Raw genomic sequence first — 23,413 nt, forward strand, 5'->3', positions numbered from 1 at the left:
TCAAACTCTCACGTGAGAGATTCTTTACCACCACTAGGCAGTACTTCGTACTTCATTTCCAACAGAGTATTTGAGGTTTGGAAGAGATTGCCGACCGAGCTAGTGTGAACAGTTTCAAGAAACAAATGAACAAATTAGACTTGTGGGCCTCACAGAATGCAGTGTGATTGTGAAAGTGAATTAGTTTTTTTGTGTTTTCCTTTCTTCTTATAATTTCTATTGTTATAATCTTTTTCTTGTGACTGCATTTCTTATTCAAACATATTTTTGATTTTATAGGCAAAGCCTCAATATCATGTTATAATAATAATAACAATTTTGCTTATAAATGAGTACACTTTTCAGAATGCTGGGCAATCTACTGTAAGTAACTTGCACTGGTGTCGTTATGCTGATGGAAAATACCCAACAAGTTTTCTACGAGTGAGAATGCAGAAAACTTTGCATAAATATGCCGCAATTTTTAGAGAAGATAGTTATTTGAAAGAAGGTTGTGAAAAAATGATGGAAATCTTCACTATGTATAGGGAATTAAAAACTAAGGATAGGTAAGTTTATCAAAAACAACATGATATTGTAATCAATAATTCCCCTAAGCAATTAATATTTTCACTGTAAATTTGAACCACTTCACTTTACATAACTCTTATAAGAGAACTGATCTATATATTGTTTTTTACAACACAACTTTCGCGTTCAGTAAAAGATTGTTACAAAAGTACCAGGTAAAAGTTTTAACGATCGTAAATGACAACATTTTGGAAGGTAGAAATAAAGAGAATAGTCTATTCAGCGGCGGCTTGTCCTATGAGGCAGTACCTCACCAAATAAATTCTGGAAATTACACGTATTAATCGGATATTTTACTAATCCATCTCATCCTCAATTTCACATCTTACAGTATGGCATTGGGTCTCTGTTCCATAATATCCATGCTCAATCTCACGATTATTGTTTATTCATATCACTTCCTCTTTAAGAAGTAAACGTTTCGAGGCATGCCTTCCCTAATATCGAATACTATTTGATATTAGGTCTATATACCTCCGCGCTTCCTTGTCTAGCGCGTTATCTACATAGTAGTAACGTTTATTCATTCCAAAGAATTACACATAGCATAAAATATGGAACAAGTCAAAAATGTTCACTTATATTATATAGAATGTAGAATCGTTTTTACAATAGTTCCTGAATTTCCTGACAATACGGTTCAGAATTCAATATCAGATCATACAACCTCTTCTTAAAGTACTGTAAGCCAGAAAAACCTCACAACTTAGGTGGTAATGCATTATACAAGTTTATGGCCATACAGGGTGTCCCATAAGTGCCACGTCACAGTGACACCGGAGGTAGGTCAGCTAAAGAGGGACCTAACCAGCCTAACATGACCCCAGTAAAAGTTGCATGGTTTTCGAGTTATTACCAAATTACGTTTTTTAGTGAATTTTCACCTTTTTTAACATTGTCAGGGTCAGAATTCTGCTGGAAAGCTCTCGAAGCTTATTTTTTTTGTTGTAATGGAATCTTAAATAGTTATTTAAGATGACATGAGTATGATTCTTTCAAAAAGTTATGTGGATTTCCGTAAATTAATGGATAAATCTTGATTTCAATTGCTAGCAAAACGAGAACTTCGACTTTGGACACCTGCTGTGAAAAAAAAATCCTTGAAACAAAACGAGCAAGTAACATCAAAAAATTGGGCATTTTAGACAGATTTAGAAATGGTACAATACACGAATCTTATGCCCATAAAACTAGGTATTTTCATCATTTTACCGATGCCCTATGTAACTAATTTAAAACTATGCACCTCGCTAGCCGTCCCTAGAGAGAGACTTGTTCTGTCTCTCTTTATCTACTTGGTAAAGGAAGGGATGGATAGAGTGCTTTGTTCGATCATGTAGCACGAGCAGCGATGGCCCTGCAAACCAAATCAGTTCGTTACCTTGCGTTTCGTGCGATCCCCGTGTTCTCCGTGTCTTTGTTTTCGTGTGTTCCTTAACTGAAATCGACTTGGCATTTCTCTGGACTCTGATTTACTCTTTATTTGTGGAATAAAGTGACAACTCGGCACTCTATCGGACACTGATTTGTGTATGCAACCATGGCGAATCACAAGTTTACTCATAGTGAGTACGCTGACATGCATTTAATTTACGGCGAAACCAGGCGTGTTTCAAATCGAGGCAATGTGAGTTACAATGCAAGATTGATGGCTGCAAGGTTGTACTTGGAACGATATCCGAATCGTAATCCTACCAACTACGAAGTCATTTTGAGAACTGCAAATGCTTATCGCGAGGGCAGACTACCAGGGACGAATAGCCGATCTGGAAGACCTCGAACGATTGACGACAACGTCGTTTTAGAAGAAGTGCGAGCGGAGCCAGGAACTTCAGTGCGAAATATTGAACGCCGTACTGGAGTCCCCAAATCCTCGGCACAACGAATTTTGAACAGGAACAAATACCATCCCTTCCACATTCAACGCGTACAAACTCTACAGCCGACTGATTATGCACCGCGTGTTGAATTTTGTCGAAAAATGATACAAAAGTGGAGAGAAAATCCCAACTTTTTTAATGAAGTGTTGTGGAGCGATGAATCGGCCTGCAGAAGGGACGGATACACCAACTTACATAATATCCATAGCTGGCAACTAGAAAACCCGCACGAAACAAGAGAAGACCGGTCCCAATACCAATTCAAAATCAATTTGTGGACGGGAATTTTTAACGGCCAAATAATAGGACCGGTCGAGTTGCCAGCTATTTTAAACGGGGCAAACTACCTGGAAATGCTTCAAAATGACCTTGGCACTCAGGCAGAGGATGTGGTTCCAGCAAGATGGCTGCCCGGCACACTACGCTCGGCGGGTTCGCGAGCACCTCAGCAACACATTCCCCGACAGGTGGATTGGGCGATTAGGACCCATACTGTGGCCACCGCGATCCCCGGATTTGAATCCACTGGATTTTTTTATTGGGGATGTTTAAAGGACAAAGTGTATGCAAAACCAATAAGAAGCGAGGAAGAATTACGTGAACGCGTATTCGACGCAGCCCGGACCATATCGGAAATTAGTTTAAGAAAATTGAATATAATTATAAAACGGTGTCATTTATGCATTAGAGTCCGAGGGAAACAGTTTGAACATTTACTGTAAGTTAGATTTAAGAATTAAATAAATAATCGAAAGTCAAGTCTGTTTTTAATTAATTTACCTTTTTTTTCAATAATATTCCTTTTTCGCTTCCCCTAATCCATCTTTTTCCCTATTGTGACTTTAACAAATAATAACAAAGCCCGGTATCAAATGTAATGTCATAGCAAGCGGCAAAATTACCTGATAGCGGGGTTCCTAGTTTCAACTTAGTTAAGTAGGGCATCGGTAAAATGATGAAAATACCTAGTTTTATGGGCATAAGATTCGTGTATTGTACCATTTCTAAATCTGTCTAAAATGCCCAATTTTTTGATGTTACTTGCTCGTTTTGTTTCAAGGATTTTTTTTTCACAGCAGGTGTCCAAAGTCGAAGTTCTCGTTTTGCTAGCAATTGAAATCAAGATTTATCCATTAATTTACGGAAATCCACATAACTTTTTGACAGAATCATACTCATGTCATCTTAAATAACTATTTAAGATTCCATTACAACAAAAAAAATAAGCTTCGAGAGCTTTCCAGCAGAATTCTGACCCTGACAATGTTAAAAAAGGTGAAAATTCACTAAAAAACGTAATTTGGTAATAACTCGAAAACCATGCAACTTTTACTGGGGTCATGTTAGACTGGTTAGGTCCCTCTTTAGCTGACCTACCTTCGGTGTCACTGTGACGTGCCACTTATGGAACACCCTGTATACTGAACACCTTTTCCTCTCAAAGTTGTTTTATGGGCTGGTACATTAGAAGGAAAGATTCTCCTTGTGTTATCTAAATTTTAACGCTAAAATAATTTGATTCCTTATCATGAAGAGAGTAAAATAAGCACAATTTTATCTACTCTTTGAGTGATCAATATATTCACTCCATTTCAAGTGCTTATCAGGTCTAAGACCTCAGCATTTTAAATGATCTCTAACTTTAATGTCGTCATCATCAGTATGTACACATTGAGTATAATTTATTCTAGAATGTTCATTATAGAAAATTACAAAATCTGACTTCTCGGCATTTAAAATTGAGTTATGATCCCCAAACCACTATTTCACGTGCTTAAATAAATCACTCACATACCCTCCAAGTGCTGACAAACTACTCAATCTAACAAGAAAATTTGTATCATCTGCAAACGTCACAGCTTTATAATTCGTTCTTCTAAATATAAGATACAATGAACTGGGATGGACAACAAACAAAAAAGAGTCCATTATGCTACCCTGTAACTCTGCATTAACTTCAACTGGTTATCCCTGATTCCACAGTTGTCTTATATTTCTAACAATTTTTTATGTTCTACACAATCAAATGCCGTTGATATGATAGATCTAAAAAGAGGCCAATTGGTATCTCGCCTTGTTCAAGTGCCTCAAGAACTTCATTGGTGAATTCGATAATAGCCGGTTTTATATATCTATTTCTCACAATGCCGTGCTGGCATTTTGGGAAGATATTAAATTTATGAAAAAACTTTGAAAGTCTGTTGAGAAGGATCCATTTAAAAATTTTGGAGAATGATGAAAGTATGCTTATTGGCCTGCAATTATTGGGATCTTCTACATTTCCTTTTTTATAAATGGGTTTGATTGTGGCTATCTTAAGGTTGTCAGGGAAGATGCCCTGACAGATAGCCTACACATTACAAAAGAAATCAACATCCTCCAAACATCCCTACAACAGAATGGCTACAACAGTCAACAAGTTCAGAAAGCCATCAACCGACATCAGACCCATACACAACAAACCAAAAATCCTCCAGAAAATTTCCCTCTTAAAGCTTTTCTACCTTTTATCAAAGGTGTCACTGACAAAATCAGTCGCATCCTACACACACACAAAAATAATAAATACAAATGTGACTAGGATTTATAATCTCAAATTTTCATTGAATTTCGACAATATTTCACAAAAACTTAACTGAAATAGGGAAAATATCGTTTAGACACTCTAGAAGTCTAATACTCATTGCAGAAGGCAATTCCAACACTCTTGCGTTCGAAAACTTCGCATTCGTGTTGGAATAGGAACCCATTCTGCATCTTGTTGTAGAATATACCTACTATTAAAATTTTGATTTGTAACTAACATTTTGGTGGCCTTTGTACAACATAAATTGAGTTATTTAATTTATAGAAAGAATTACAATTGGTTCTATTGGTGAGTGGAAGTGACATGTAAAACTGTTCTACCTAAATCTGTTTCCACTTTTTTAGAAGAAATTCATTTGTTTCATTTTATTTATAGTGTATTTCCGTCAAGTAATCACCGAAGCCATTAAATATCATTTCATGATATATTTTCAGAAGTTTGATTTTCAACACAGACCTAGTTGAAGCTTGGGAACTGAACAATTTAATGATAAACAGTGTCCAAACGATATTCGCAGCCAAAGAACGAAAGGAGAGTAGAGGATCACACCACCGAGAGGATTTCCCAGTGAGAATCGATGAATTTGATTTTAGTCAACCTCTGGAACATCAGAAAAAGAGGCCTATTCATGAACATTTCAGAAAGCATTCGCTTACTAAGCCTAATTTTCAAACTGGAGAGGTGAGAAATAATAAAATTATTCGAGCATATAAGCAGAACTGCATTCATTAATTATAAAATATTGACTTTCCCTTGTCTATATTTTTGATGATATATGCTCATGCTCATAAAAATGATTATAATCAGAATGGAGGTTACCATGAGTATCATACTAGGGGAAGGGATCTCATCAGGGCAAATTTCTGAAGATTAACTTCATCTCAAAAAGGACCATGTCATATGTCGGTTAAACTATATAATAAAATCCCTTCTCAAACAAAGAACTTGCCTGTAAATAGTTTCAAGAAAAGAATAAAAATTTTTTTAGCAAAGAAATCATTCTATAGTATCGGGAATTTTTAGACTTCAACCTTGTGGGCTGTGATATTTAATTTATTGAATGTTTTATATATGTATGATATTTTATATCTACCTATTTGTTAAATTATTTGAATTTTATATGATGTGTGCAAGCAATTGATTGTAAAGCATGAATAAACTAACTTACTTACTTACTATACCTCAGCGCATGGCAATATCAGATATACTAAAATATGAACCAAGCTCCGACAACCTGAAGCGCCACAATAACTCCTTTTAACGAATACAAATCATATCCCATCATCTCGCAGCTCTTACACGACTACGAAATTGCTTTTTTCGAGTTAACAACTCGAACCTCAGATGGACTCATTCCGATACAGGAATTCCCAAGAGTGTTGCGACAAATATTGCAGGTAACAATCAAATGTTCCGCGAAAGATTATTTGTAGCAGAAACACAATATACCCATCGCAAAAAACTGTTCACTAGGCGAAAAGCAGAAAGAAAGGGAAAAAAGTACCAAAAACAAGGACACACGCTTCACTCTTATGTGGCCCGCCAGGAAAATTCAAACTTGGCACACAGAAAAAGGCCACGTATGGAATAGATGAAAACACAACTACGACAATTAGTGGATATTTGAAGGAGCGCATGTGGTTTCCTTTATCAAGGGAACTCCCAACATCAGTCAGATGTTCGACTCAATGATGAGGAACCCTGAGGTAAACAAGCAAAGAAATCACGCCCAAAGAAGAGCGGACAAAATCATTCAGGGAATAATGTGCAACCTCAAAATTGTTATACGGAGTGTAGGTACTTACAACAGGCACATACTTTTCCAGATTTTAAAATCACAACACTTCAACTGTGCTCACCAATTATATCAGAAGAGAATATACGTGTGCATATGTACGAGCTCGGTAACGGAATGATGAAGATACTAGAACTTAGAACTTTTTTCTCTTTTGCAGTTAGGCTATTAGCTTTTTACTGCTCAATCTCAATATAATTCACCTCTGGTGAGCTATTTTGATCTGCTCTAATGGGTGGCACTATGCCACTCAGAAGGTTTGTGTAATCATTACACAATCTCTGTGCCAGTGAAAGTTTGTCTTCAACACGCACTTCCTAGGAAAGTGCCATCTTCCATGCCATGGTGCATTTACGGCTCGCCTCAGGGTAGTATTCTGCACGACTTGAAGTCTCTGCGAATGGATCTTTGCGGCGAATCCCCAAGCTGTCATGCGTAAGCCATTACCGGCTACCGACCAAATGGTGGACTTATAGAGAAGAAGCTTGTAGGAAAGAGACATTTTACTGATTTTGTATAGGAGCGGTTTTAACGATGCCGTCTTTCCCTTCATCACAGTTGAGGTGACGTGTTGTTTCCAAGTAAGCTTCTTGTCAAATATCACTCCCAGATACTTGATTTTTCCATTCCATCCTCCTACAAACATTACGACGTGTCCCTGGGATCTTTCTTCTTCCGGCTACGCTTTTCTCAGGGCTTACTTCAATTCTCCATCGAGCAAACCAAGCTTGAAGTCTGTAGATGGCTTCTTGTAGGTACCTCGTTGCCATTTTTGGACACCACGAACTGGCAAGAATGGCGGTATCGTCTGCGTACAGAGTCATAGAGGTTTTCTCGTTTTCGGCATGTCGGATACATATATTGTAAACAATAGCGGAGACAGCAGATGTACCTTGCGAAACTCCAGCTGAAAGAGACCTCTCTGAAGACAGTCCTCCATCAACTATGGCCCTAAACTTGCAAGAATGCAGGTAAAAGGCCACAAGTTGGACCCAGGAGAATGGGTGGCCGGCCGCAAACAGTTTGAATATCAGTCCTTTGTGCCATACTGTATCAAAAGCTTCGGCCACATCCAAGAACAAAGCCCCTGTGACTTGTTTGCGGTTATATCCATCCCTGATTTGTTCCACTACTCAGAAAACTTGTTGCACAGTGGAGTGACTTTGAAAACCGAACTGCCCCAACTGTATGATCTTCTTTTCTGCCGTTATTGTCTTTAATCTTTTCAACTTCAGTGAATTCGACTGGGCAAGGAAAAAACTCGCATTGAAGCGTCTAATCATTTGGTCCTTCAAACCTGTCAATCTATATATGACTTGGTTTCCGGCCGATCCTCATCGATTTCGTCCCCAATATGAACCAAAAGAGGATTATGATCGGAAATAAACTCAGATAGGGCTGTGATCCGATGAACGGATTTGTAACTATTTGTGAAATAAATTTCACTTGATTTGAACTAATGGGATGTTCTTTAACATCGCGATGTCCAATACCAATGTACTGGTGAGTGGCCTGTGGTGAGTTGGCCCATTCGGTGCGTCTATAACAATTTCTTGTGTGTTGTCGGCAAAATCGTTCAGAGTTCTTCCATAAGTGTTGGTGATTCTGCTATACCATGCTGGATGTTTCGCGTTCAGATCTCCAGCCATCATTGTCTGTGCTCTGGGATCGAAAACACGCCTCTAGTCCTCTTTGAGTAGTTTTCTACCTGGTCTATTGGTTACGGATTTTAAGAGAGAGGCATGGTTTGAGGTGAGTTTCACACTCCACTCCAGTGCTACATCCACTTCCCAGATAGCACAAACGTTCTAGGAATATTCCTACAAAGTGAAAAAGAGGTATGTTGTAGAATATTCCAAGAAATATTCATGGGATATTCTCAAAACATTTACGAATATTCATAGTATCATTCAAGAGAATATGCATAGAATGTTTCATGATAATGTTCTAGGAATATTCCTACAAAGTGCAGAAGAGGTATGTTGTAGAATATTCCAAGGAATATTCATGGGATATTCTTAAAACACTACGAATATTCATAGAATGATTCAGGAGGAATATACATAGAATGATTCAAGATAATTTTCCAATCGCATTCTCTGGCGTGGTGTTTTGTGTTTTGACAAAATGGTGAAACTTGATGATTGCGCGTTTTCGGAAACTTACTCGGGTTCACTGGATCCCTAATCTTTGTTTACTTTTAGAAGGTAAAATAATGGTTACGAGTGAACCAGAGTAAGTTTCCGAAAACGCGGAATCATCAAGTTTCTCGTTTCACCATTTGGTAAAAACGCAAATGCTAACACAACGCACAAAGCGTATGTTGTATGTTCTGTGGCACAAAGTTAACTTTGTGCGTTGTGTTAGGTTAGGTTAATGCAGAACGCAGATCTTCAACTCGGGTTCGTAAACTGTGAATGTGAAATATAAATATTGTTGCTGGTTCATATGCATATAAGGTAAGGTATGGTTATTATGTTATTTAATATATATTATCTATCACTCAATTAGTTTCTGAATACATAACCACAGAACACCTGTGTGTTCTGTGACATAACCTTCTTTTTTTTTCATTTTGGGTTAGTCATATATTTTCTCGCACTTATTCATTGCAATATTATTGTGACTTTATATGTTTACGTGTTTGATGAAGTTCGCAAATCGATTTCGAAGTTACATTTTACTTTGCATAACTTAGTAAGACAAGATCAGGTGATAAAAAATTCTATCACTACCTATTTGATTTTCTTGTAGAGTGATAGTTTTACTTGACATAACTAAGTAAGATCACCATCATGGCAAGAAAGTATTCAGCAAATTTTTATAAGAAAGTGAAAATCCAGACGGACATGAGCCTGAGTTATCCGAATATTCCACCCTCTGCTTCTTTTTCTTCGATAGTTGAGAATGAGATCAGGAATGAAGATGATGTTGAAATGCACATGCCGGAATTGCAAAACCCAGTGCATGAGTTGAATGAGATGGAAAATATTGAGTTAATTAAGGAAGGAAAAGGTGGACACATTTCTGAATATTCATTCCCAATATTAGATTCTCTTCAAACAAAAACTAGCCATATTGATAACAAGAAAGTTGATAAAGAGGAAGATATTAAGTCTAAGTTGAAATTGTGGTCAATTAAATATAATATAAGTCACGTTGCTCTAAGTGATTTATTGAAGATATTAAAAAGTTCAAAAGCCCAGTTAGATGAACTTCCGAATGATGCTCGTACTATTTTATCAACAAAGCGAACCATTGATGTAAGAAATATTGATCCAGGCTCTTATTGCCACGTTGGTATTACTGAGGCTGTGACTTATCTCTGTACGAAAAAATGTTATGATAAAATAGAATTGCTCATTAATATTGATGGGTTACCTCTCAGCAAAAGCTCTGGCAGTCAAATATACCCAATTCTTTGTTCTCTATATGATGATCCAAGAGAAGTTGCAGTTATTGGTGTATACCATGGTTATGAGAAACCTTCGAATGCTAATGATTTTCTGGGAGAATTTGTCCAAGATGCAGTGGAACTATCTAATAATGGCATTAAAGTGAATGGTGCTTGCATTCCCTTCAAAATTAAAGCGTTCATTGCTGATGCTCCAGCCAAATCGTTTATTTCCTATACCAAGGGTCACACAGGATTTTTTTCGTGCACCAAATGTGTGCAAAAAGGAGAATTCATTAGAAATCGTACATGTTTCCCCAAGATAAATTCTAAAAAAAGAACTGATAAAGATTTCAGACAAAAGAATCAGATACAACATCATACAGGAACTTCAGCCCTTGAAAATATACCTGATTTCAACATGGTAAGTGATATTCCCTTGGAGTATATGCATTTAATTTGTCTTGGTGTGATGAAAAAGCTCATTGTTAATATATGGATATATGGTAAACCTTCTTTCAAATTAGGATCATCAGCAGTTGGGGAAATATCCAGTATGCTGCTATCTTTTCAAAATCACACCCCCATAGAATTTGCTAGAAAACCTCGTTCGCTGGATGATGTTAAAAGATGGAAAGCTACAGAATTTCGTTTTTTTCTTTTATATTCTGGTCCAGTGGTTTTGGAAAAATTTCTACCTCAAGCGCAGTATCAAAATTTTATATGCCTGCACATCGCCATCAGAATATTATGTAATGAAACACATATTGCTGATAAGGAATATTTTGAACTGGCTGAATCTCTTCTGACATATTTTGTTCAAGATTTTGGGAATATTTATGGTCAAGAATTTATATCCCATAACATTCATGGACTGGTTCATATTGTTGATGATGTAAAAATGTTTGGTAAGCTGGATCACTACAGTGCATTCCCATTTGAAAATTTCATGCAAGTTTTAAAAAACATGGTCAGAAAACCTGATAAGCCGCTTTCCCAAATCATGAAGAGATTGTCTGAAAGGATGAAAGTTCCAAAAACAAAAAACATTGGAGTTTTAAAATATGAACGTCATCATAATGATGGTCCTACTCTAGAAGGATACTCTACACAATTTGAGTTGGTCAGATTTGACTATTTCACAATTAATATAAAGAGGTCAGGTGATACATTTTGCTTACTGCAAGATGGCAACATTATGAAAGTATACAATTTCATAGCAAAGAAGGAACAAATATATGTATATGGAAAAGTTTTTACAGAAACAAGTGATATTTTTTCTCGTCCAAATAGTTCATGTGACTCATCTGACATTGATGTTTATTTTGTGAGAAAGGAAAGCTCATTAGAAACCAGGCTTTTGGATAGTGTCTCAAAAAAAATGGTAGCTTTTCCACATAATGATGGATATATTGTATTCCCCTTTTTGCACGATTGCTGAAATATATCCAAAAATATTTTATTTCAGAATAATTAGAATTTTTAAGATGTAATTGCAATGAATTGATTTCTATTGATTTATTCAGAAAAAATTATATTACTAGATATTTCAAAATGATTTTGTGATACTTTCACCATTTTTTATAACTGTCGCTATTTTTTTTATCCAGGTTTTGAACCTAACTAATATTAATGAAACTTGGAGTGAGATGGTGCTCTTACTTAAGTGATATTAGACATCGAAATCAGTTTGGCTTTCGAATTAGAAACAAAAATGAATTGTATTTTAAACTGTATTTTTCATAAATTTCAGTCACAAGTTACAAAGTTTTTTATCAGGATATAATTTTGTTATCTAGTAGTTTTTGTTCACTTCATTATCATGAATGCTTGGAGAGTGGTCCATTTTCTAAAGGAGGATACAGTAGAAGCGGTACCAGTCTCCTGGTTGAGAGGCTCCAACCAATGTCACTGGCCTCCCTTCAATAGGCTGAAGCTCAAGACAGCGATCAATAAATGTATGCCACCTTCTTCAAACTGGGACGTACATGAAACACGAGTAATTGGGGAAATATATGGTAAGTGAAACAAAATCGCCAATCTACTTTTGAAGTAATTTAAAATGATTATACAGCAAAATAACATTACAGGAGATTTATCTGTTGCCCGAATGAAGGCTCTAGAAGCGGAGAGTACCTCTGATTTGAATTCTGATTCTGATCTATTAGGGTTGGGACATAGAAAAATCAGAATGAATAAAAAATATCAGGATTCTGAATCATCAGAACAAGACAAAGAGGATAGTCTATCACCAGAAGCATCTAAAATTATGATGCCTACCCTCAAAAGAAGAGAGGAAAAAACATCTGGTAAGATTTTTGTTTCTATTTTTTGTTTTATTTTGGGGACAAATCCCTGTTATCTGAAATTACCCGGTAAGTGAGAAAAGTAGTTCTGATTATTTTCAATTTTTTTTGCCATTAAATAATATAGCTGCACTCCTACACTGAGTCGCTCTACTTTCATATGTATATTACAGTTTCTATATCTGATTTTGGTATTTCTTCAGTGGCCCCTTCAGATGATGATTTAGGATTTGAGTCATACGTAGGCTCTGATAATGCAGGTGAAGCATCTAAAATTGTGATGTCTACCCTTAAAAGAAGGGATAAAGAAAGCGCTGGTGAGATTTTTATTTTTTTCTGATTCATTTTGAGGAAAAATTATCCCTGTTATCTGAAATAACTCTGTTAGTGAGAAAAGTAGTTCTAATTCTTTAAAATTTTTCTTGTAATTAAATAATATTGCTGCACTCCTGCATTGAGTCGCTGTACTTTCATCAAAGTATGCATGTTACAGTTTTCAATATCTGATTTTGGTATTTTTCAGTGTACCCTTATTCAGATGATGATTTAGGGATTGAGTCAAACGTCCCAGGATTTGATAATGCAGGTGAGAAAAAAAATTCAATTACTACCTCTATGAATAGCTTGTAGAAAATAGCTTTGTCGTCATGCTCGAAAAATCGCGCGTGTTTTAAAGACCTTAATGTCCACTTATACTTTAATGTACTGTTTTCAAAGTTCTTAATAAAACCAACTGTTTAGGAAATCCACTTAGAATTGTCCCAGGAAATCCAGACAGAAATGAGGCAGAATGTACAGCAACAGAGATCGAAGGGAGCTACTACAATAGACAGTATTACTTGAAAGGTGATTGCTTTATTCGTTATAGTGAGAAATTTAATTATTTTTTTGCTTTGCAGATGAGCAGTTTAAGCGGCAAGTACTGCGAAATCTGTCCATTTTAAATTTTAAACTGGATCAGTTGGCTGATGATATAGGTAGATTAGCGCTTAAAGAAAATACTGTAACAACAAACCTTCCTCCATCAGTATTTTCAAAATTCAATTTTCCATTAGCAACTGAGGAAGAACTGCACAATTTTGAGAGTCACTTGGCAGACAGAGAGAAGTACCAGCAAGTGGTGAGTATAGAGAATTCAACAATTACCGTCTTATTTGTTGGCTCAAGGCTCCCCTGCGGTAAAGATGTATATACCTATCTATTTAATTTTCAGCAATTGGAATTATCAAGAATTGGTGGTGGTACCACCAAAATTATGGTACGACGTTTAATGGAGAAGCTTATAAGCAGTCAACTTGGTGTTGAGTACAGTTGGATAGGATTTAAGAAAAAAAAGAACTTCTCAGTTTTACTCATATCCAAAGTACTCATAGGTGAGATTTTTATGGACTTCAAAAGAAATTAAATATGCAGGGCAGTAGAGATATGGTTTAAAATTTGATCAATCTTTAAGTACAGATATAAAGTATCTAAAAAATTGCAACAATGTTTTTTTGGTGCACTGTCTAAGCAGTATGTCTAATTCAGTGTTTTAAAAAATTAGGAAAGCCCTAACTGCAAACCAAAACAAGCCTTTCATCTTTTTCAAGACTGTCATAGAAGTAGAAAATAAAAAATATTATTTTTTGCAGATGCTGTATTGGCTGTGCATAAAAATTCAAATGCAGCGGAAGTGGAAGCATCAGCCAAACAATGGCTGGTTAAGTGTAAGGAGCGATGCACCAAAGAAAAATAATTTATATTATTATAAGAATATTATTTTTTTGGAAAAATGTTAGATTTTATTCTTTTATTTCATGTTGTTTTTGAAGAATCAGTATTATGTTTTTTTTTCAATGTATATTTTATTTTTTTATTTTATGTTATGGTTTTGAAAAATCAGTTTTATGTTTTTTTTTCAATATATATTTTACTTTTGTATTTATTATTATTTATTAATTAAACCAAAATTCTGGAGCACATTCAATGAACGTTCATAGAATGTGCTCTCAATTCAAATCTTAACCTTCATAGAATATTTCTAGAATGTATGAGAAATATTTCACGAATCTTCTGTAAATATACTTAGAATGTTCTCAAGAATATTCCTAGAATGTATGAAAAATATTTCACGAATCTTCCGTAAATGTACATGGAAAGTTCTCAAGAATATTCTGGGAACATTTATAGAATATGAAACTCAGTCCACTTTTAATGTCCATAGAATGTACCCAGAATATATTAAGTGTGTTTTGGTAATATTCTTGGAATATTTAAACATTCCAACCAGAGCTTCTATGAATATAATATGAATGTTCTTGTGCTATCTGGGTTCATGCCTGTTCAAGAAGTCCTCGAACTCGTCCTTCTTATTGGTAATGCCGCGTGCATTCCAGACGGTTATCCTCAGAGATTTGGGTTTTATTTTGCCCTCCGTTTCTATTCCGGAAATTTTATCATCTGGTACATCATGGTCTGGAATGTGGCCAAAATTTTTGCCATTTCCGCCTTTTTAGGGAATTTCTTCTTGGGCGCTTTCTTGGCAGCCTTTTTCGTTTTGGCTGCTGTCGGAGTTTTTCCTTTAGCGTCCTCCTTTTCGGTTGTTCTACCATTTTGGGAGAGACGGTCTTTTTGGAGGCCGAAACGGCTTTGACCTGCTCCTTTTGTGGGATGGCCGGTTTCGAAAGGTAAACCGTCGGTTTTCCTTGGAGGGATAGTGAAGACATCCCTTGTATTCAGTCGGATGGGCTCACACAGCGCGCATTACGGCGGGCTCTATTTTGTCCATGGGGCACTTCGTAACCCCATTGTGGTCATGTACGCAGGCAACACACTAAACCGCATGCCGGAATTTCTAGCACCTATGTCATTGGTCCAGACCGGGGCTTCTGCGTAGTGCTTTCCACCACTTAAAACAAAACAAAGAGTGAGTCGAGCAACAATTCGAGACCTCAGCATGCTAGCCACTTACTTGTCAAAAATACTTTGTTTCCACCATCAAAGCGAAGAGACATAAGTTCTCGAAAATGTTGACAGCGAAGGAAGCAAAAGCAACAACAACCACTTAGTTAAGAACGAAAACATGAAGGAAACATAACCTACGCGAAGGATGTCCTCAGTCTGAGAATCGTGCGACCAGCTGAGTATAAACACAAAACAAAACAGAAACACCAAATTCACGGAGACCCCCCGGCCGACCTCCGAAGAGATGGCACGAAAGCTGGACATCTGTTTCCCAGGAGGCTGAATAGTGGAAGAAACAAGACTAAGTCTTAAGAAAAGAGAAAGAAGAAGAAGAATAAAACAGAAACAAGGAATAACAAAATATTAAACGATGTATGAACTGACTATGTCAACGAATAAAAACATAAATTATAAAAATAACAAAATAAAGGTATTAAGAATAAGGGAAACAAGGCAAACAGCAAACAGGTAAGCAGCACACAGTATATGCTACAAAAGTAATTACAATCTCTTGAACAAAGAGATGTAGTTTTGTTCAAACTTAAGTTTGTGGGTATGTTCAAACAATTATCGTTCATCGATATTTCATCCCTAATATGAATATTTTCCGAAAAGTCTAATTTTGTGTAATTCTTCGTGTTTGTCTGCAGCAAAATTCTAGCATTCTCTTGTGGGCTAAAAGGCCTAAAAGAGTGCTCGCTGAACGAAATGTGATGTCCAAAGGCAGATTTGTCCGAGTATCTCAGGTGTTCCTGTATTATTGTCTAAAGTGGTCTACAAGTTCTTCCAGTGTAGGTGGCAGTGCAATCATCACACTTAAGTTCGTAGACGCCACTTTTTTCAAGGGTACTCGTTCTGTCCTTGGCGTTGCTTAAAGATTTTCCCAAAGTATTAAATGGCCTCGTGAAAATCTCAATATACGGGCAAGTTTGCTTCAAAACCTCGACTGATCCTCTTTCCTCACTGATGCTTTTATGCAAATCATTTCTTTCATTATTACTTTTCATTCGAAAGGCTCCTGTCGAGTGGAAGCCTTGTTTCTTGTTTGGCGGAACTCTCGCTTTTTTCACTTCAGATGCTGCAGGTTTGAGTAATACGGGCGCCTCAATTTTCCGCTTTTTCTTCCTAGAGACGAGTTAGAATTCCTCGCCATCATCATCGTTTGAGACAATCTCATCCTATTCGTTTTTGCCCTGTATCGGCTGATCGACTTCCATGTCGATTGAGGCCACCTCATTGATCGAAGTTGCTTCTGTAGGGACGAGGCCTAATTTATTATGTTTGAAGTAATCATATCTCATTTATAATTAATTTTAAGATTAATTGATAAGAATAGTTTTTCCTCCACGATTTCGTGCGTGAGCCTCGCTTCGAGCTCCGCATTTCTTCGGCTGCAGCTACTGTCTCCCTTATTTCAGCGATAAATCTCAATATATACTCATTGGTAATTTGTCTGGTAACCTTCTTCTCCATCTTGTATTATTTATATCACTAATAAACAAAATCTCCTTTTCATTCAAAGTTTTAATGGAATATTGGGAACCACTACACCCCCAGAACGTGACTTTAATGATACACACAGTACTAAAAATACTGAAAGATCTCTCAAGCCGTAACTGAACAATTCATAATACGTCTCACAGTGACGACAACTGCGGCCATCCGCCATTAAAGGTCGAAGGGAAATAATAGATTCAGACATTAAGCGGTGTTTCAAGTTTCAGATTATCGACTGCGCCTGCGCTAAGGTTGGTCGACCGCTCGTTTCTTCTCTTTCACCAGAGATCTATGGTGAAAGTTCGACCTTTAATGGCGGACAGGGCTCCAACCGATCAAAACGCTGACGAGCAGTGTCGTCACTGTAGTATACAAAGTCACTGTATGGTTTCACAAACATCAGCGCCCTCAAGCGGAAGCACGCTGGTACTAGTGGTGCTAAAACATGTTTGCGGGAATTTCAAATGGAATTTCTTTCAGACTGCATGCTTTTGTAAATGAAAGTCAGAGCCAGTTTAAAAGTTGAGTATTTGATATCGCACAGCGAATATTATCAAAAAATGAGATTTAAATTATAATTGGATGCTTACATTCTTGTTCTTCTAAAATATTTGATACAGATAGCATCTTGTTAATATTCTAAAATTAAACCAGCACCTTCTCACTACCTGCAAAATAATGTTCGAGTATTCTATATATTGGTAAAGAAAAATTTCACTACTAAATATTGGAATATACTAATTAATTCGAACAGAAATACAAACCTGATGCTGTAACGAAGTGAAATTCGTTACTAGAATCACCCGGTATGATTTGCCCCAGGTTCAGAATTCAATAATTATTTTATTAGAATCACCCAGTATAATTTGCCCCAGATTTAGAATTCCATCATTATTCTACCAGTCATATGAGTAGGTGAAAATAAAATTTTAATTGAGAGCAGTGAAGGTATTTTTCGTCCAATTCAGAAAAATTCATTTGGAATAATTTCTGATATATTTATTTCATGAAAATATAACGATGCAATTTAAAATATCAGCCTATGTATAAAAACTTCCGAGCGACACCGCGATAGACGTTATCTCATCAATATGTTCTTTTTTACATGTTGTCGTTTGTTTTTCATAGGCATACCGCCGATTTTGAGTCTCTAAATTTTCCCCTTCCAACCGACATTACAAGCGAGGTATTTCGGAAAAGGAGGATGATCCTTGTCGGTGTCGTCGAAGTAGAAAGATATTTTTCCAAGGAGTCTTGCCGGTGTCTTCGAAGTATAAAGATATTTTCCTATTTTACTCCTGTCGGTGTCTCCGAGCTAGATATTTTCTGATAGTTATTGAGCGGATTGTTTTGTGGTTTTCCTGGAGTAATATTTTAGAGTTGAATTTTTAGTTTACAATTTTCTTTTTGAACGTTGGACGTTTTAGTGCAGTACTTTCTATTCGTGAATTCGACACTTAGCTCGTACACGAAAAGAATTTGAGTTCGTGTGGTGAAGTGAGAAATTCTTAGGATTGGTAAGACCCGTTTTATTCCTGTCTGTATTACCGGTGACTTTCCTGTGTTCCATCGCTATTTTCCGAGTGTGATTTATTTGTAATTTATTTTATTTCTTTGATCTTTCTTTCTCAAGTGGGGTTTGTCTGTCCGGTTCCTTATTGCGAGCAACTCTTATTTGGAACTACCAGGCAAAACTCCTTATCTTGGGGAGAGGGGTCACTGCGGTCTTTTAGGTCAATTACCCAGTCCGGTTCGACTCGAGTTGTGAATTGGTGGATGCGCCGAGGTATACCCTAAGTGAAATTTATTTCTTTGATCTTTCTTTCTCAAGTGGAGTTTGTCTGTCCGGTTCCTTATTGCGAGCAACTCTTATTTGGAACTACCAGGCAAAACTCCTTATTTTGGGGAGAGGGGTCGTTTATTTCCGATCTCCGGATCACTGCGGTCTTTTGGGCTAATTACCCTGTCCGGTCTGACTCGAGTCGTGAATTGGTGGATGCGCCGAGGTATACCCTGAGTGAAACCATAGTATAATTAATTAATTATACTAAAATTATAATTAATTATAATTATAATTAATTAATTATACTATGGTGAAACATATTTCTTTGATCTTTCTTTTTCAAGTGGAGTTTGTCTGTCAGGTTCCTTATTGCGAGCCACTCTTATTTGGAACTACCAGGCAAAATTCCTTATCTTGGGGAGAGGGGTCGCATAATTCCGATCTCCGGATCACAGCAGCCTTTTCGGCGAATTACCCTGTCCGGTCTGACTTGAGTCGTGAATTGGTGGATGCGCCGGAGTATACCCTGAGCGAAATTTATTTCTTTGATCTTTCTCTCTCAAGTGGAGTTTGTCTGTCCGGTTCCTTATTGCGAGCAACTCTTATTTGGAACTACCAGGCAAGACCCCTTATCTTGGGGAGAGGGGTCGCTAAATTCCGATCTCCGGATCACAGCGGCCTTTTCGGCGACTTACCTTGTCCGGTCTGACTCTAGTCGTGAATTGATGGATGCGCTGACAAATATCCTGCTTGAAATTTATTCCTTAGATCCAACTTTCTCAAGTGGAGTCTGTGTGTCGGGTCCCTTATTGCGAGCAACTCTTATTTGGGACCACCAGGCAGAACTCTTTATCTTGGGGAGAGGGGTCTTTTATTTTTGATCTCCGGATCATAGTCACATTATCGACAGAGTATTTTATCCTAATTCCCTTGATATCCATTTTGGTGGATGCGCCGATACAAGACCTGATTCGAATATATTGTTCAGGCTTGCTTTCTTTAATAAAGAGGTATCAAACCAGACCGTACGGAACACAGGATAGGTTGTCACAATCTGACTTGTTAGACTGCATTTCACACGCCAATCTCCACGCTTTCCACGCTTGTCCGCACTTAACCGTTTTTATCATTGCTCAATTTGCCTGCTCACCGCTTACTCATTTCTGCTGCTTGATATACGCCACCTGCTCACCTCGCTTAGTTCTCGTTCCGTACCGTGTTGCATTGTAAATATTTGCTTTTGGTGTTTAGTAGCCTTTTGCATTATTGTATATATAGGATAGTATTGTATATAATTTGGTGTTGTACATAAGGGAACGAATATTGTTAAATATAGTGTGTTTCGTCAGGGTGTCTTTTATTTATCTCATAGACATGTACTGCCATTTAGTGAAAGAAATCACCACTGGTCAATCGCTCTTACCTTAAATTGAATCGAACCCTTTTCCAACTGTTTAAAAGCTACCCACGGTCGATAATGGTGAGCGACGTAAGGAATTGCGACCTTATAAAACCTATCGCAATTGGCGCCCGAGGTAATAGAGGAGGGAAATAGTAAACAATCAACAAACCGAAGAAAGTCGCCGTCACAATGCTAACTCATTATTATGAAAGAGTTGGTATATACTGCATCTTAGAACATTCATAATTTCCGTTCCTTCTATCTATATTCTGCATCTATATGTAGCCATTTTCACCTCTTACGATGGTGTGTCTTGGGCAGAGATCGCTGGATAGCCCAACTGATGAGACAATCAGCGATCTCGGAACGAAACATCGTAATCTCTGGAGAGAGAGCGCCACTACGGTAAGAAAGACTCGCCAAAATTAGTTGAAAAATGATGACTGAATTCACCAATACAATTAACATTTTCATGGTATTTACAAAGTCAATTTTGATTCAGTTTATCAATTGAAATCAACTTTAAGGACTTTCCCATTCAAAGCATTATAATTTCTGGTTCAATAACGATAGATAAACCATATCAAGTGCTGTATTTATCGCAATAAATAAAAATTTGGAATATTCGGAAATAATGAGAAAACATAGGAGTGTTCATACACATTCGACTCGTATGTCAAAAAATCACTCCACAGGGTTTACTGAATTTTCATTTTTTTGTCCACCCCTGTATATAACAAAATATCAATAAAGTGGGGACGGCATCTGAACAGTTATGTTATGTTTCCAAGGAATCAAGCTACAATTAAAAAAATTGCTGAAATCGACCGAAGTGTATAAGAGAAAATGAACTACAACTTCGTTTAGATTTTGTCTGTGATAATATATCTGAACAGGTGTAAGCCACACCATTTGCGAATACCTATATCCTTCGTCGTTATTGATCTATTCAAAATGAAATTTCATCTTTATGAATATTGATGTCTATTGAAATTATTTCAGGTCTCTGTGTATTATCGACCTGTAATAGATAATACTTTGAACGAAAAAGAATGTCCACATGTCCCCCCTGCAATAAGAAAGTATTAAAACCAACGGTGATAACTTCCAATATTTATCTTGTATTCCTTAGTATCCAATTTTAATAAAGTTCATTTCAACTGTACCTGTCAAATCAGTACAACCAGTAGCTACGAAACCCTGCTTTTTATATCTTTTAACATTTCCATTTTCGTATTTCAAGTATATTTTATTTTATAGGTAAGTATATTTTATCTTTTCCACCCAGTATACCTGTAGGTAAATCTTTATGTGCGTTAATTGCAGCTAAAAGATTTCAATTTGTAGGATTATGCGATATTGATGAGTTCTAAAAAGAGTAAAACCGGTCTATCACTACTCACCCTCATGGAGGCACGCATATGTGTTGCAGCTTTTCCTGAAATGGGGTACGCGTTGCAAGTGCACAAAAATGACATTCCTGGTATTTCGATATCTCGCGGTACGCTGGCGCGATTTTGATGAATTTAAGATCTTTTGAATAAGTGGTGCTTCTTGTTCATGCGTTATTTTGAAATTCACAGGACCTTAAAAAGTTGTGTCGAAAGATTGATGTTACGTCCGATAGCTCAGTGAAATTTAAGAGAAAAATGGAATGTATCTGCGAGCGTATGAAGTTGGTGCGACAGCGAAATATTTGATAATGTGTAAAACAATAATTAATAAATTGCGGTCAACAATGATGACTTACTAAAATGCGAAAGCGAAAAGACAAAAGCGATGAAAAATGCGGGTGTTTCAAAAGTGCAAAAATTTAAGAATATAAAGCAGAAAGTCAAAGAATATCAAGAAAAGTCAAGCACAATTTTAGCGAACTACATACAAATCAATCTTCAAATATATATTCATATATATCTTGCGTTATGGACCGAGCCATCAATGTTGATATTGTTTACGCGGAAGCCTATGATATTTCGCGATCGCTCGAATTCCATAATTCTCTCTTACACAAACAATTGACAGAACAAATATTCTACCGATAGCGCCAACTACCGCACATAATATCTGATAGAAATTGATGTTAATTAATTAAATTATTTGAATAGCGGCTACTGTATATTTTGTTTATTTGAAAATCATTTACAGGCTCACGCCTCTGTGAGTACCTATGTTTATACCCTGTAGCTTCACAGAATAAACCATATATTATGATCATTATAATCCTGGAGTTTGTACTAAATAAGTCCAAAAAAGATAACAACTTTAAAAAGTGAATTATAATGCGTTATCCAAATGCATTCGTGTTTTGGGAAACCACTTGGAAAGGTGAAAAAAAATTGAAATTTCTTTATAACTGAGAATAATGAAAACAATACCAAAGTATACTAATAGGATAAAGCATTATTACAGTTCACTTTTTAAAGTTGTTATCTTTTTTAGACCTATTTAGTCCAGGACAGCACTGCCGTGAAATCAGGAGCTTTTATAAGCGGTAGTTCATTCATGCAACGATTGCGCATATACAGGGGGTTCCTCAATGATATGCTAATATTAAAAGGGTATTTTTGGAGCCATTTTAAGTTAATATGGGAATATATGAAGCTTTTTATCGAAAAAACTCCAAGAATCTTCCCCTTGATATAAGAATATCATTGAGTTATACTCTGTATGACTGAAAATTAGGCGGCGTTAAATTTTTCCCTAAAAGGATTTCAAAGATCTTTCTTTGAAAATAAAAAGCAAATTTGAAAAAGGAAATTTTCGTCGTGAAGAAAGAAAAACGGTCTAACTCTAACCACATGGAAGACTACAAAAAACACTGAAAAATTCAAGATATCGATTACACAGAAAAGCAACTCGAAATGGGATGGAGGGACGATACCTTGTCTGTAGAAAACTGGTGCCGTTTCCATAATGGTAATACTTTTTCCTCTTCTTACACAAACATATATAGTCATGTGTCATGAAATTTTCAAGGGGTAAAATTTTTCCTTGAAAGGTTTCAAAGTTTTAGATTTGAAAGGAAAACATTTGTTGTGAAGTTTTTTCAGAAATAAGGAGCCTATCTTGAGAATATCATTTTATATGTACCAAATCAAGAAAAAATTTTCTTTTATAAATATACATTGAAATTGTAGATTTCAATAGGGTCAGAGTGATTAAAAAATCATAACCAATTCGTTTATACGAATTCAAATATTTTAATCTTAATGAAACCTATTTGTCGAACAACCATTATGAAATTTATATTCAATTA

The 23,413-nt window shown here is 36.4% G+C and overlaps 2 protein-coding genes across 6 annotated transcripts in view; both read left to right on the plus strand.

Annotated features, from left to right (window-relative positions):
• Positions 1–21,277, plus strand: part of LOC123682754 (succinate dehydrogenase [ubiquinone] flavoprotein subunit, mitochondrial) — a 49,004-nt gene extending 27,727 nt beyond the window's left edge. Inside the window, exons 9-11 of the mRNA XM_045621527.1 lie at positions 346–548; positions 5,472–5,718; positions 21,160–21,277. Coding sequence (XP_045477483.1) covers positions 346–548; positions 5,472–5,718; positions 21,160–21,246 — 537 coding nt within the window. The 3' untranslated portion in view covers positions 21,247–21,277. The remainder of the gene's footprint in view (positions 1–345; positions 549–5,471; positions 5,719–21,159) is intronic.
• LOC123682753 lies at positions 8,618–14,291 on the plus strand. 5 transcript variants are annotated; one of them, XM_045621523.1, is made up of 9 exons: positions 8,632–9,291; positions 12,026–12,244; positions 12,317–12,535; positions 12,706–12,849; positions 13,056–13,118; positions 13,274–13,378; positions 13,432–13,652; positions 13,746–13,905; positions 14,164–14,291. In XM_045621523.1, the coding sequence occupies exons 2-9, from the start codon at positions 12,049–12,051 to the stop codon at positions 14,265–14,267; spliced, it is 1,212 nt and encodes a 403-aa protein (XP_045477479.1). In that variant the 5' UTR covers positions 8,632–9,291; positions 12,026–12,048; the 3' UTR covers positions 14,268–14,291. The 5 variants fall into 5 exon arrangements, with proteins under 5 accessions (XP_045477477.1, XP_045477479.1, XP_045477476.1 ...); XM_045621524.1 differs by lacking the exon at positions 8,632–9,291 and having other exon boundaries at positions 11,092–12,244; positions 12,736–12,849; XM_045621522.1 differs by lacking the exon at positions 8,632–9,291 and having other exon boundaries at positions 11,678–12,244.
• Positions 21,278–23,413: the final 2,136 nt, after the last annotated feature.

Source organism: Harmonia axyridis, chromosome 6 (genome assembly GCF_914767665.1).
Source record: "Harmonia axyridis chromosome 6, icHarAxyr1.1, whole genome shotgun sequence".
NCBI classification, from domain to species: domain Eukaryota; kingdom Metazoa; phylum Arthropoda; class Insecta; order Coleoptera; family Coccinellidae; genus Harmonia; species Harmonia axyridis.